Below are 12,074 nucleotides of genomic sequence, written 5' to 3'. Positions count from 1 at the left end.
GTTCTGAACAGTATTTTCGCTCAGATTTATCTTTACATAAAAAGTGGCTAAATTTCGATTACTTTTGAAATTGGGCTACTTTTGAACGACCAGTTGTAAATCTGGCTATTTTTAAAAATCACCCATTTATTTACTGTTGAAAAGAAGAATCAGAAGATCCATAGAGATTGTAACGCTCAAATTATTTGAAATCAAATATTACGATTGTTGCAATATTTTCGGTCTTGATTATATTTTCTCGACGCAATTAATTGTCTACAGATACAACTAGGTCGTGAACAACCAACCATCGTACTGTAAAAATTGGATAGGTTCGATCTATAGTCATTAGGGCCTCCTAAAACGATCTACTAAATTCATCGAGTTGTTAGAAAGGATCAAAACAGCAAGTTATTAATAGAGTTCCTTGTCGGCTCTCTCAAAAATACTCGTCTTTTTTTAAAAGGTTCTTTACTTGGTCGAATTGTGTAAATATGGTGGTTATACCCTCCAACTCTTACCTAATATTATTTAGTATCATAGGCGGATCCAGGATCTCAAGTTTATTAGCTTGTACCGTAATCTCAAATTAATATATGATAATAACTGAGTTCACTATTTAGACACGTGGCTTTGAAATGAGGGCAAAAAGAACCACTTTTGTAACGGCAAGAACATGATATTATAAAGGACAAATGTGGACCATTTCGCATATTTGAGGAGTAAATATGGACCTTTTCCCTTAAATCTAACTAAGAGATGCCCTTGTCAAAATTAGGAAGGTATAAATTTTTTTTGGAAAATTTGGGAAACCCGCAGCCGCTACCCTTCCGGTGTGCACTAGTAACTTGCTCACTGTGCAATAGCTCGCAAACCACACAGGAAATGTAAACCGCACTAGGCATGCCCGGTGCGACGAGCTCTCACTGAGGAGGTTGCTGATGAGGGGAAGCGATCCCAGGTCTCCCATGTGGGAAATCACTCCCCCAACCAACTCAGCCAACCCTTGCGGGCTAATGAAGGTATAAACTTGTGAATTTACAGACATGAATTTCTGCCATATAAAAAACTCGTATATAACTTCTTTTTCGCTGGAAAATCTAGCACACAATGGAGAAAAAGTAGAGAAATTTGTTGAACCAGCTGCAGAAAGTTCCTTATTACATCAAAGTAAGGAGCAACATAAACAAAGTCATTTAGTTACAGCTACAAACTTAACCATATTTACATTTTCTTCAGGAATAAAAAGACTAAATTCAGAGAAATGTCAATAGCTTTTGAGCTATATGAGTACATCCGAACGCGTCAACTAGGAAATTAATCAGGAAAAGAGATCACTGACCTGCCAAATCATTGAAGTCCATGCCCACGTGCCATGGTTGAAGTCCCCAGACCCCACTTGTGGGATTGCACCGGGTTTTTTGTTGTTGTTGTTGTATGCGTACGTGCCATTGTTCAAGCCATGGATAGAACAGACCGCTCATAAAGTTCATACGGCTGCATCCCACTTGAAGAGGCCTTGACAGGTTGTCCTGAGGCTCCAAAACACAAATATTGGTTCACCGACCTTTTATGTCCTGCGCTTTGTTTGTGTGTCAAGTCTGATGATACACCGTCTACCTGATTAGAACAAGACGGTCCAGAAAACTCAGTCTCAATTACAATTGCTTTTTGTTTGTCCAAGGAACTGCGCGAAGACAATGATGAAATCGAGAAAGAACTAGCACGAGGTGATCTACGAGGGAGGCTGAGATGTGGTATGGTTTGCATGACACCGTTTACTATCCCTGAAGCAAATTTCTTCTTTGCTGTTGGACTTGGAATGTTACTACTAGCAGAGAGCGTCCGTTTGTGGCTCGAGAGTGATGAAGGCTTGGAGTATCTTTCTCGAAGAGGGACTGGTGCCACGTCTGAATTACTTGCAGAACACTGATCAACCAATATCTTGACCTTCTTCGTATCTCTTTTTTTAATTTTTGGCCAATGGAAGAAGCGTTTCAGTTTTTCAGCTGCATGATCTGCGGAACCAGGTTTCTTGTCATTTCTAGAACAATAGCTATCGGGACTCATGTAGCGATGACTCAGCTCACTTGTGTTGCTAAGCTCAGTTTTTCTACTGTCCTCTGGTGCATGTTCAATGCCCGTGTATAAGAATATTTCAGTGTCAGAGATTCTAAAAGAAGTTCCGGGACTGCTGCTTATGTTTTGCATCTTTAAATGGGATGCGACAACTTTCCTTGCAGAATAATCATGATGACTAAAAATCCCCCCTGCAGAGATCAACTGTCTTGTAAGTAGCTCGGATGAAGCAGAACGTGGTCGTTGCCTCAGGATATCAAGTGGTGTCATTCCATCCTTATCACGAGTATTGACATTAATAGAGCGGACGGTCATAAGTAATTCCACAAGTTCAGAATGAATATTTCCAATGACAGCTAAATGAAGGGCAGTTCTACCGTCATTGTTTTCAGCGTTGACAATTTCTTCAATATTGAAAATTTTTCCACAAACTAATTGCTTCATAAGATCAATTTGACGGTCCAATCTCCGGAAATAAGGATTTTGGAAACCAGTAATGGCAACATGAAGAAATGTGTCTCCAGCAGTGTTTCTTGAGTTCACCAATGAAGGTGAAGCAACGATGAGAGCTTCAACAACAGCTAATTGGCCCCTCGAAGCAGCCACATGTAATGCAGTATTGCCTTGATTGTCTATGGAGTTGATAATATCAGAACTTTTTAAAAGATATTTAACAACCTGCACCGATAAAATAGAGCAAATGAAGGACATAAATATTGCCTAACCATTATGAGGTATTGTTCAAACATGACAAACATAACAAGTATAAATAACCACCACATCAGAGATTAATCATTTACTATTAGATGATAATATGATATCTGAAATCCAACTAAAACTTCTCGGTTTCATTAATGGGATGCAAACCATCTGCATATTCTTTCTGTTCTCTGACTACGCAAAAAGCAAAGCTCAGTAGAAAAGTTCAATTGGTGAAGTAAAGGTGCAAATCCATTTGAAATGCCGGGTTAACATGTATCACTATTTAGCATTGGCTTAAACGCTCATATAAGTATAGTTAACAAAAGCAATTGGTCATCTCCGTTGGATGTCAGAATCGGGGACTGAAATGGGAAATGCTTAGGAAATCTGAGACTCAGAAAACCTAGTAGGAGAAATTTCTACAGTAAACATATTCACTAAAGGTAAAGGAGTTCCCAAGAAATTAAACAAAGCAAGATAAATCCTGGTTTTACCACTTCATACTAATATGAGCGATGAAGTCTAATAACTTATGGTAAAATTAAGACGCTCATTCTCTTTGAGGTATAAAATGGCTAGTTAAAGTAGAAAAGTTGCTGAGATTTGTTGCAATTAGACTACCAAATATTACTTAATAGTTGATCTTGCTACACAAATAGTAAGCATATATACTGTAACACATAGCTCCGCCACTGCCTGTATTGATTTGTAACAAAACGAGAAACCAAACCTAGCAACATAAATCTGCAAAAGCTCAAACTAGTAAGCAAGCAAATCCTACCTCGACCTGGCCTTTGCCAGCGGCCGTATGTAAGAGAGTTGCACCTTGAATGTCTCTGTAAGCCAATATATCATCAGAACAGTCAGCAATAATCTCCTTCAGCATCTTCACATTGCCTCCTCTAGCAGCCGCATGAATAGCTCTATTCATCATCTCCCACTTATAAGCAGACGGAATCTCCCCAATCTGTTCCTCCGACCCTCTACCACCACGCGCTATAAACCTCGGTGATACAGCAAAATCAAACAAAACCTTAAACACATCACAACATTTACTCCTAGCAGCAGCATATAATATATCCGTGACACCATACTCTCCTTCTCCAAATACCAAAAGGGAGTCTTTTTCGAGCAATTCTCGAACAAAATCCAAGTCTCCAGCAGAGGCAGCAGTATACAAAAGCCATCCACCATATCCAGCTTTAAGTAGGGAATTTTTCCCTTTCTTGTTCTCACATTCAAGAAGCAACTTCTTTGCAACTTGTGACCGGCATTTAGCCACATCATCAAACTGTTCTTCATCATCCCAAACAGACTCGAGTCGCCTTATCCTACGTAGTGAAGTGAGCTTGATAACGTGATTTCCATCTAGGCGAAGAAGCTCTCGGACCAAATCATAGTGACCATTTGCAGCTGCCCAATCAATTGGTGCAGCATACCACCATTGGTCCCCAGTACTCTCCCATCGAAGAGGTAAATACGTTGGAGGCATTGCAATGGCAAGAATATCAAGACCCGAAAAACTTCAGCTACAAACACAAAGAACAAATCTTTCAGGGGTTTAACTCAAGAAGATGACACACGAAGATCAAGCAAAGGTAGGATGGAGCTCATATAATACGGGTTCAACTGAATCCACTATTTTCAACACGAATGTAGAAGTTTAGTAAATAATCACTAAAATTTCAATAAATACTAAATTCTGAACCCATAATTACAAGTAATTCAGTGCTAAACATCTTAAAGGTTAAACCCATATAGTTTAAATTCTTGATCGACCTCTGGAATCAAGACCCGAGAGATTTTTCTAGGCCAAAAATGTCCCAATTCCCAACTACTTCTAATTGAAAAGGGCTTATTCCCTTCTCCTATTAAAGATTCTGAAACAAGAAAATACAACAATTGATTAATGCATGAAGATAGGATTGACAAAAAGGTGACAACAGCTCAAATGTAATTATGAGGAGAGGACCCTACTAGATTTCAAGCCCAAAAAAAAAAAAAAGAACCGAAAAAAAAAAGAGAGTAAAGGTGAATGAAAGGAAAGGTTAAGGAAAAAGTTAGAAACTTTAAAACTTAGAGTATACACAACGAATAGGCTTACCACCAGAAGGAATGAGAATACCGACTAGAAATATCAACAAACAAAAACAATTGAAGAATAACAGAATACAAACAAGCTAAAGCATCAATTTTTCTTCTATATAATTAAAGAAGATGAGAAAACAGAAAGTATCAGTAATAAAATACAGAAATACTAACCTTACTATAACAATTGTGCTCTACAGCAAAAGAAAATAGGGCTATCAGATACTTTTGTACAGTACTTTTGCTGAAAATTTTCCAAGTAAAAAAAGAGGACGAAGTCACAACAAGATAAAAGTGTGGTAGTAAGCACGTAGGAGTTTCATGAAAAGGGAGGAAAGATTCTTACTTATTGAAATGTGAAATTTGATGGAATTGATAATGATGGTTGAATGTCAAAAGCACGCCAGAAACGGGGTGGGTGGGTGGGGTGGGGGTGGGGGGGGGTGCTTGGTAAATTGGGAAAGCTGAAACTGAGAAAGTGACTAAAGTGGAAAGGGGGGTAATGGCGGGGGCGGCAAAATTAAAAACGCGGGACTGTTAGTTAATGTTCAATGTTCCTGTTGTCGCTGTCGGATCAGATATTTGATTGTTACATTTATGTGATTTATTTATCTATTATTATATACTTTTATTTATATTACTTTTTTCATACCAGATTGGTAAAAGATAATAGAAAGGATTTCTAAATAAAACATATGAGATTCTTGTAAGGTCATATTTTTTTTTATCTAAACTAAGATTGATCATAAGAGATTAATTTCTTTTTATTTTTTTAACGATCGGAAAAAGTAGTCTAATTTTGTATGTTGTCATATTTTCTCAACATTTGCTAGTTGACCACCAAAGGATGTCAACAAGAGGTCTCGAAATCGAGTTTTTTGTATGAAAAAATTCTTGGTAAGGAGCGCTTACCCCCGAATGAGGCCCTATCTTGTAGGAATTTGGATATAATCGGGCTCTAATACGACTACCCGACATCGAATAGGAAATCAAAAACAAATTGCTAGTTGAATTAAGTATGGGCATCATTTCCTCTTTTTTGGAAAGTAAGTAATGATTGATTCAAATATGGACGATAAACACATATTGCATTTTTGTGGGTCAAAATTGAATATGAAGTTAGATTAAAAAATATTAAATTGAGAAGTCTTAAGTTGGGAATATACCCATGCTTCAGTAGTTAATCAACTACTCCATCCGGTGTACGATAAGTGACTAATTTATTTTGGACAGACCCATTAAGAAAATATTAAAATCTAGACAAAAATAATTAGTGTTACTAAATTACCCTTAATTAAATATTGTAGCATAATTTAATGTGAGGAGTAAAAGACTTTTTAAGGATACGTGCATAAGGGTAATTTTCGAAAAATAAATTAATCTTTTTCTTGATTATATAAATGGACACTTATTTTGGACCAAAATAAAAAGATAAATTGGTCATTTATTGTGGACTGGAGGGAGTATAAGCTGGTTTTTGAGCGAGATGACATATGTTTGGCCATAGATTTTGCCTACAATTGGCAAAACCTCAAATCTCAAATCCAACTCAATAGCTGATTTTGGGCCAAAATATCACTATTACATATTTTTAAAAATTGACCCAAACTCTTTGTATTTTATAAAAGAGCCCACCATTTATTATTTTGTAACAATGTTGCTTCGTCTTCTCGGTCATCTGATATTGTATCATGTAGTTAAAATGATAATTTTGTACCAAATTTATTTATGTTCAGGACTATGGTTGCGATAATATAATAAATGTTATTGATAATGGTACTGTTGGGTATTCGTGATAGTTTTTAGAACTTGTGGGTATAAGTCATGTTTCATATTTTTCAAAATAAATTTGGGAAATATGTTTTGAAAACTGATGTCCAAACACATTTTCATCTTCAAACCAAACTTCACCCAAATCAAATTTTTTAAAACAAATTTGAGAATTTATGGCCAAACGCTAGCTAAGTAAGAAAACATGATAGTATTATTATTCGAGTACAAGTTATATTTCCTCCGTCCAGGATAAAAAAAAAAAAGTACTTCATTTTATTGTACATGAAAAGAGAGAGAAAGGGAGAGAGTATGATAGAATATATGTAGGTATGTAAAATGTACTTTTTCCGTCCCAATTTATGTTGTACTGTTTGATTAGGCACGAAATTAAAGAAAATTATTTTTTGAAATTTGTAGTCTAAAGTATAAAAATGTGTGTATCTATAGATTATCTCATTAAGAATAAAAGGATTGGTTTAAAGTTTAATTATTTTTAAATAAGAAAGTATAAAAAATTTTACGTGACAGGCTAAAAAAAGAAAGTATGATGCATAAATTAAGAAAAATAAAATAATACTCTCTAATGGCACATAAATTGAGATCGGTGAAGTAATATTCTCCATATTTATATATTTCAATATGTCAATGGCTTGCGTATCCGAAATTTATTGAGGCAAACGGTCCTTGACAATATTGGAAAAAGACCAAATAAATGGAATAAGCAAAAATGGCTTTTATACCCGAAATTTTGGTTGGCAAACGCTTGTGTTGACAATGGAAAAAGACCAAACCATTACCCATATATATTTTCTATTTTTTGGTATGTATTCAATGTCATGGTCGGTTTGACAATAACTAATAGTGATGAAATTTTTCTCTCCATTTTTCTATCTTCCCTCTCATTTTTTTTCCTTTACTTGACGCGTTCTTTATCCAAAATCACGCGATTAATTCGGATTTGTATCGGGTAAGATCTATTAAAGAAGACCCGCTTTCTAGCAGAAGTTTCTGTATTACGGAACCTGATGTTTGTTTAAGAATGAAGAGATTTCAATCATCCCACCACATTCTTTGGCGATAACGATAATATATACATATATTAAAGTGAAATACTCAATTAGTTCAAGCATCAACTTACAACCTTTTATGTTTTAGCCCCTCCTCCTAACCCCCTGCATCAATTTTGCTATAAGTTTAATTTATAACTTTCTTTCTTGTATTAATTAATACTCTTTCTGATTCAATTTAGACGACACATTTTCTGTATTAGTCCGTTCCAAAAAGAATGACACATTTTCACAATTGAAATAATTTAACTTCAAACTCTTTATTTTACACTTAATGAGAAGCCTTTATAACCATAAAAATGTCATGGCCCCACAAAGCTTTTACGCCTTAAGCTTTTAAGACCGCAAGTTTTTAAATTTTTTTTCTTAAACTTCGTACCACGTCAAACTACCTTATCTAAATTGAAAGTATTATATATTTTAGAGAACCGACCAAGATATGGACCGCCATCAATCTTTCCACGAGCCTATCACACTCTTTATAGGATATGCACATGTGGAAAAAGCAGCTTTAGCCTTTAAGATCTGAAATGAGTCAAAAAGTGAAGAGATAAGAGTCATAGTATATTGTAGGCTCTTGCTTTTAGCAGCAATTATAATGAATGTGATTGTCAAATTTAACTCATTGCTTACACTACTTTTTCACTAGTCCTTTTCATTTTCTCCTTTATATGTTTGGTCAAAACGCCACAACATCACATGCATGAGCACAAAATATATATCTACTAAAATACTGGAATTAGCTACGAGTTTCGTCGCTAGTCTACTGCTAAATCGCTCGCAGCTAACAGTATTTTTGATATTCTATCGCTAAATCGGATTAGTGACAAATTTTTTGATTTAGCTACAGAATTTTTTCGTCGCTAAATCCTGTTTTTTAGTAGTAATAGAGTGAGTTCAGAGTTGATGGAGTATATCATACAAGTACATTGTTGCCATAACGACTCTATACCAATGGGGATAACATGCAATGTTCAGTCACAATATTAAAGCCATTTTTTTCTTCATGGCAACGCCCAAGACATTCCTAGAATCGAGGGTCTATTAGAAACAACCTCTCTATCTCATAAGGTATGAGTAAGGTCTACGCATATCTTATCCTTCGCAAACCACATTCATGAAATCACACTGAGTATGTTATTGTTGTTTTTCCAAGACTTCCCTAATATTTCCACCCAAATGTATGCTGAATTGGCACTTGCATTAGAGGGATGCTTAGGTCACTTCCTTCCATTAACTTTTTTAGATAACCTAAAGTTAAAGTTAGGTAATTAAGTAATCTTATGTCTTTATTCTATTGCTATTTCTATACTAGCATTTGAAATATATATATACATATATATATATATATATATATATATATATATATATATATATATATATATATATATATATGCATGCAATTTCTCATCTTGTTTTCTCTTGGCTTCTCAATGAACCTAAGTGATAATCCAAGATACGTTGGCTGACCATAGGCCAAACTGCAAAAAAGATTGAAGAAATAATGAAACAAAAGCAATCACTTGATGAGGGACATGTAAAAAGTGGGATGATTATATATGCATCTTATCCCACCAACCAACTTGATTTGGCCTTGGAAATGGGGAGCAAATGAAGGTGCATGTACATTCACACATCTGCAATTTCAGTCTTGTGTTATCATCAGCCTTAAATCATCAAAACTTATAAATACTAATAAAAAGGAAAATTGGACGTACAAAGTTTCCCCTTGTATTTTATCAAGAGGGTTTATACATGTTATAAAGTGTTTTGAAAGGCGTGGGCATAAGGCGAGAGGTTTTACATACGCCTCAAGCCCGAGGCATGGGACGTAAGTCCCATGAGTATTTAATTATTAATATTTTATAAAAGAATATATTTATAGTAAATATTTTTAAATAGGTAAAATTGAATAAAACTATAAATAAGTGAAAAAATATATTTAGATGTGCTCCATCCCCATAAAAACTAGTCAAAACAATCCATTATACGCTGCTTACAAGCACAAGTAACTTTTTTTTTTTGATAAGGTAAAATACAAGCACAAGTAACTTGAGTTGAAAAGAATAAAGTTCTCTACGTGGAGGAACAAAAATGATGACTAACCTTCAATTTGAACTTTGAAAGAGGAGATTGAGTTTTCTTTGCATTTGTAAAAAAAATAATAATTAATTGTTCGTTGCTTTTGAGAGATAGTAGCATACTAGTGGACAAGATAAAAATAATTGGGAAAGACCATAAATGTGACGGGCCAAAGGGGTCATCACCTGTTTCCTCATTCGTTCCATGCTTCCGAGGCCTTGAAAACCTCATTTTTACTTGCCTTGATTTGCGTGCGCAGTCCGGGCGCGTAGCCGGGAAGCTTTTATGTTGAAATATGTGAATTCTGTGAAAATTTTTAAGAATTTTGATATTAATATGATTAATGTTGACTTTGGTCAACATTTTTGGTAAACGGACCCGGACCCGAGATTGGACGGTCCCAGAATGTCCGTAGAAAAATATGGGACTCGGGCATGTGCCCGGAATCAAATTCCGAGGTCTAGAGCCCGAGGAAAGAATTTTTCTGTGAAATTGTTTTTCTGAAATTATTAAGGAAAATGGAAATAAAAATTTATTAAAAGACTATGGTATCGGACTCGTATTTTGGTTCCGACGCCCGGTACAAGTCTTAAATATGTGTTAAGCGCTTTCTGTAAAGTTTGGTTGAAATCGGACGTCGTTTGACGTGTTTCGGACTATGAGTTCAAAGCTTGAAAGGTTATGAAGTTTAGAAGAAGAATCATGTGTTTTGAGGTTTGATTCAATGATTTTGATGTTATTTTGGCGATTTGGTCGCACGAGCAAGTCCGTAGGAAGTTTTTAAAGTTGTATGCATGTTTTGTTTGGAGCCCCGAGGGCTCGGGTGAGTTTTGGATAGGCATCGGATTGCATTTCTCATTTAAAAAAAAATCTGGTATGTTGGCTTCTGTGGTTTTCGCAAATGCGAAAGGGGGACTCGCAATTGCGAGCTCGCAAATGCGAGCTTCGAGTCGCAATTGCGAGGTCTGGGAAATTACGCACAGGTCGCAAATGCGAGGATTTTTCTCGCAAATGCGAGAGGCCACTGATCGCAAATGCGATCGCATTTTCGCAAATGCGAAACCTGGCCTCCAGACCCAAGTTCGCAAATGCGAACTAAAATGTTCGCAATTCCCATGCCTGTTTTGTTCGCAAATGCGAACCTATGTTCGCATTTCCCATATCCGAGGCCCAGCAAATTTTATACTTAGTCGAATTTTCACCACTTTTCACCATTCTTTCAAAACCCAAATACCATAGGCGAATTTTCAAGAGCAAACTTCATCCCAAATCACTTGTAAGTTGATTTTTACTCAATTCCTTCAATCTTTAACATCATTAAACATGTTTTCCACTTGAAATCAAAGATTTTCATGGGTGAAATTGGGATTTTTGGGTAGAACCTAGGTTTTCTATAAATTGGGGAGTTGGACCTCGATTTGAGGTCCGATTTCAAAACAAACTACATATTTGAGTTCGTGGGGGAATGGGTAATCGGATTTTGGTCCGAACCTCGGGTTTTGACCACGTGGGCCCGAGGGGGGGGGGGGATTTTGAGTAAAACTTTGGGAAAATCGTTTTATGCATTCAAACTAATTCATATAGTGTTTATTAAAGTAATTGAGCAATTTGTGATTAGATTCGAGCGAATTGGAGGTGGAACCGCGAGGTAAATCAATAGTTGAGGATTAAGTGAATTTCAAGGCTTTGAGGTAAGTGTTTGGTTTAACCCTAGCTTGAGGGAATAGGAGTTGAGTCTTGTTGCTAATTGCTATGTGATCGAGTACGATGTATAGGCATAGCGACGAGTGTCTATACATTGGTGTCTAGCATGACCGTGAGTCCTTATAACGTGATTATCATGACTTGGTTGTGAACTCCGTGTTTATTGAGGACTTCTATATGTTGTGAATAGCATGTGAACGGTAATATGATCATTTGATTCCTGGGAGCATAGGCTCGAATTGTGATACGAATATGGAAATTATACGAAATGACTTGATTCTTTGGAGCGTTGGCTCAAAATAGTAGAGTGAATTATAAGGTAAGAAAAGTAAGAAAGAGAAAGCGTTGTTGGTTATTCCCTTGCCGGGATGTTTGTCAAATATTTACTTATTTTTATGCCCCTTAATTGTGACTGTTGTTTGGGGAGTCGGACTGTTAAATGATACTGAGGATCGGGTTGCACGCCGCAACAGTAAAAGGTGAGGATCGGGTTGCGCGCCGCAACAATGATACATGATAAATGATATGGGTCGGGTTGCACGCCGCAACAGTGGTATTTGTGGAGCGGGTTGCACGCCGCAACAATAGTAATTATGGAGC

The 12,074-nt window shown here is 36.2% G+C and overlaps 1 protein-coding gene across 1 annotated transcript; it reads right to left on the bottom strand.

Annotated features, from left to right (window-relative positions):
- Positions 1-1,090: 1,090 nt before the first annotated feature.
- Positions 1,091-5,225, bottom strand: LOC109208315 (ankyrin-1-like). The gene is made up of 3 exons (XM_019371404.1): positions 5,023-5,225; positions 3,542-4,289; positions 1,091-2,736 (listed from the first exon to the last, which is right to left on the bottom strand). Exons 2-3 carry the CDS (start codon positions 4,250-4,252, stop codon positions 1,435-1,437), a joined length of 2,013 nt encoding a protein of 670 aa, XP_019226949.1. The 5' UTR covers positions 4,253-4,289; positions 5,023-5,225; the 3' UTR covers positions 1,091-1,434.
- Between the last annotated feature and the right edge of the window lie 6,849 nt (positions 5,226-12,074).

This window comes from Nicotiana attenuata, unplaced genomic scaffold (genome assembly GCF_001879085.1).
Source record: "Nicotiana attenuata strain UT unplaced genomic scaffold, NIATTr2, whole genome shotgun sequence".
NCBI classification, from domain to species: domain Eukaryota; kingdom Viridiplantae; phylum Streptophyta; class Magnoliopsida; order Solanales; family Solanaceae; genus Nicotiana; species Nicotiana attenuata.
This window is presented reverse-complemented; position numbering and strand designations above follow the sequence as displayed.

Bases quoted from the DNA above. Each gene is read 5' to 3' on its own strand.
- LOC109208315 (XM_019371404.1), bottom strand. From the start codon at position 4,252: ATGCCTCCAACGTATTTACCTCTTCGATGGGAGAGTACTGGGGACCAA. The intron at 2,737-3,541 runs GTAGGATTTGCT...TTATCGGTGCAG, and splicing joins CTGGCAAAGGCCAGGTCGAG to GTTGTTAAATATCTTTTAAA.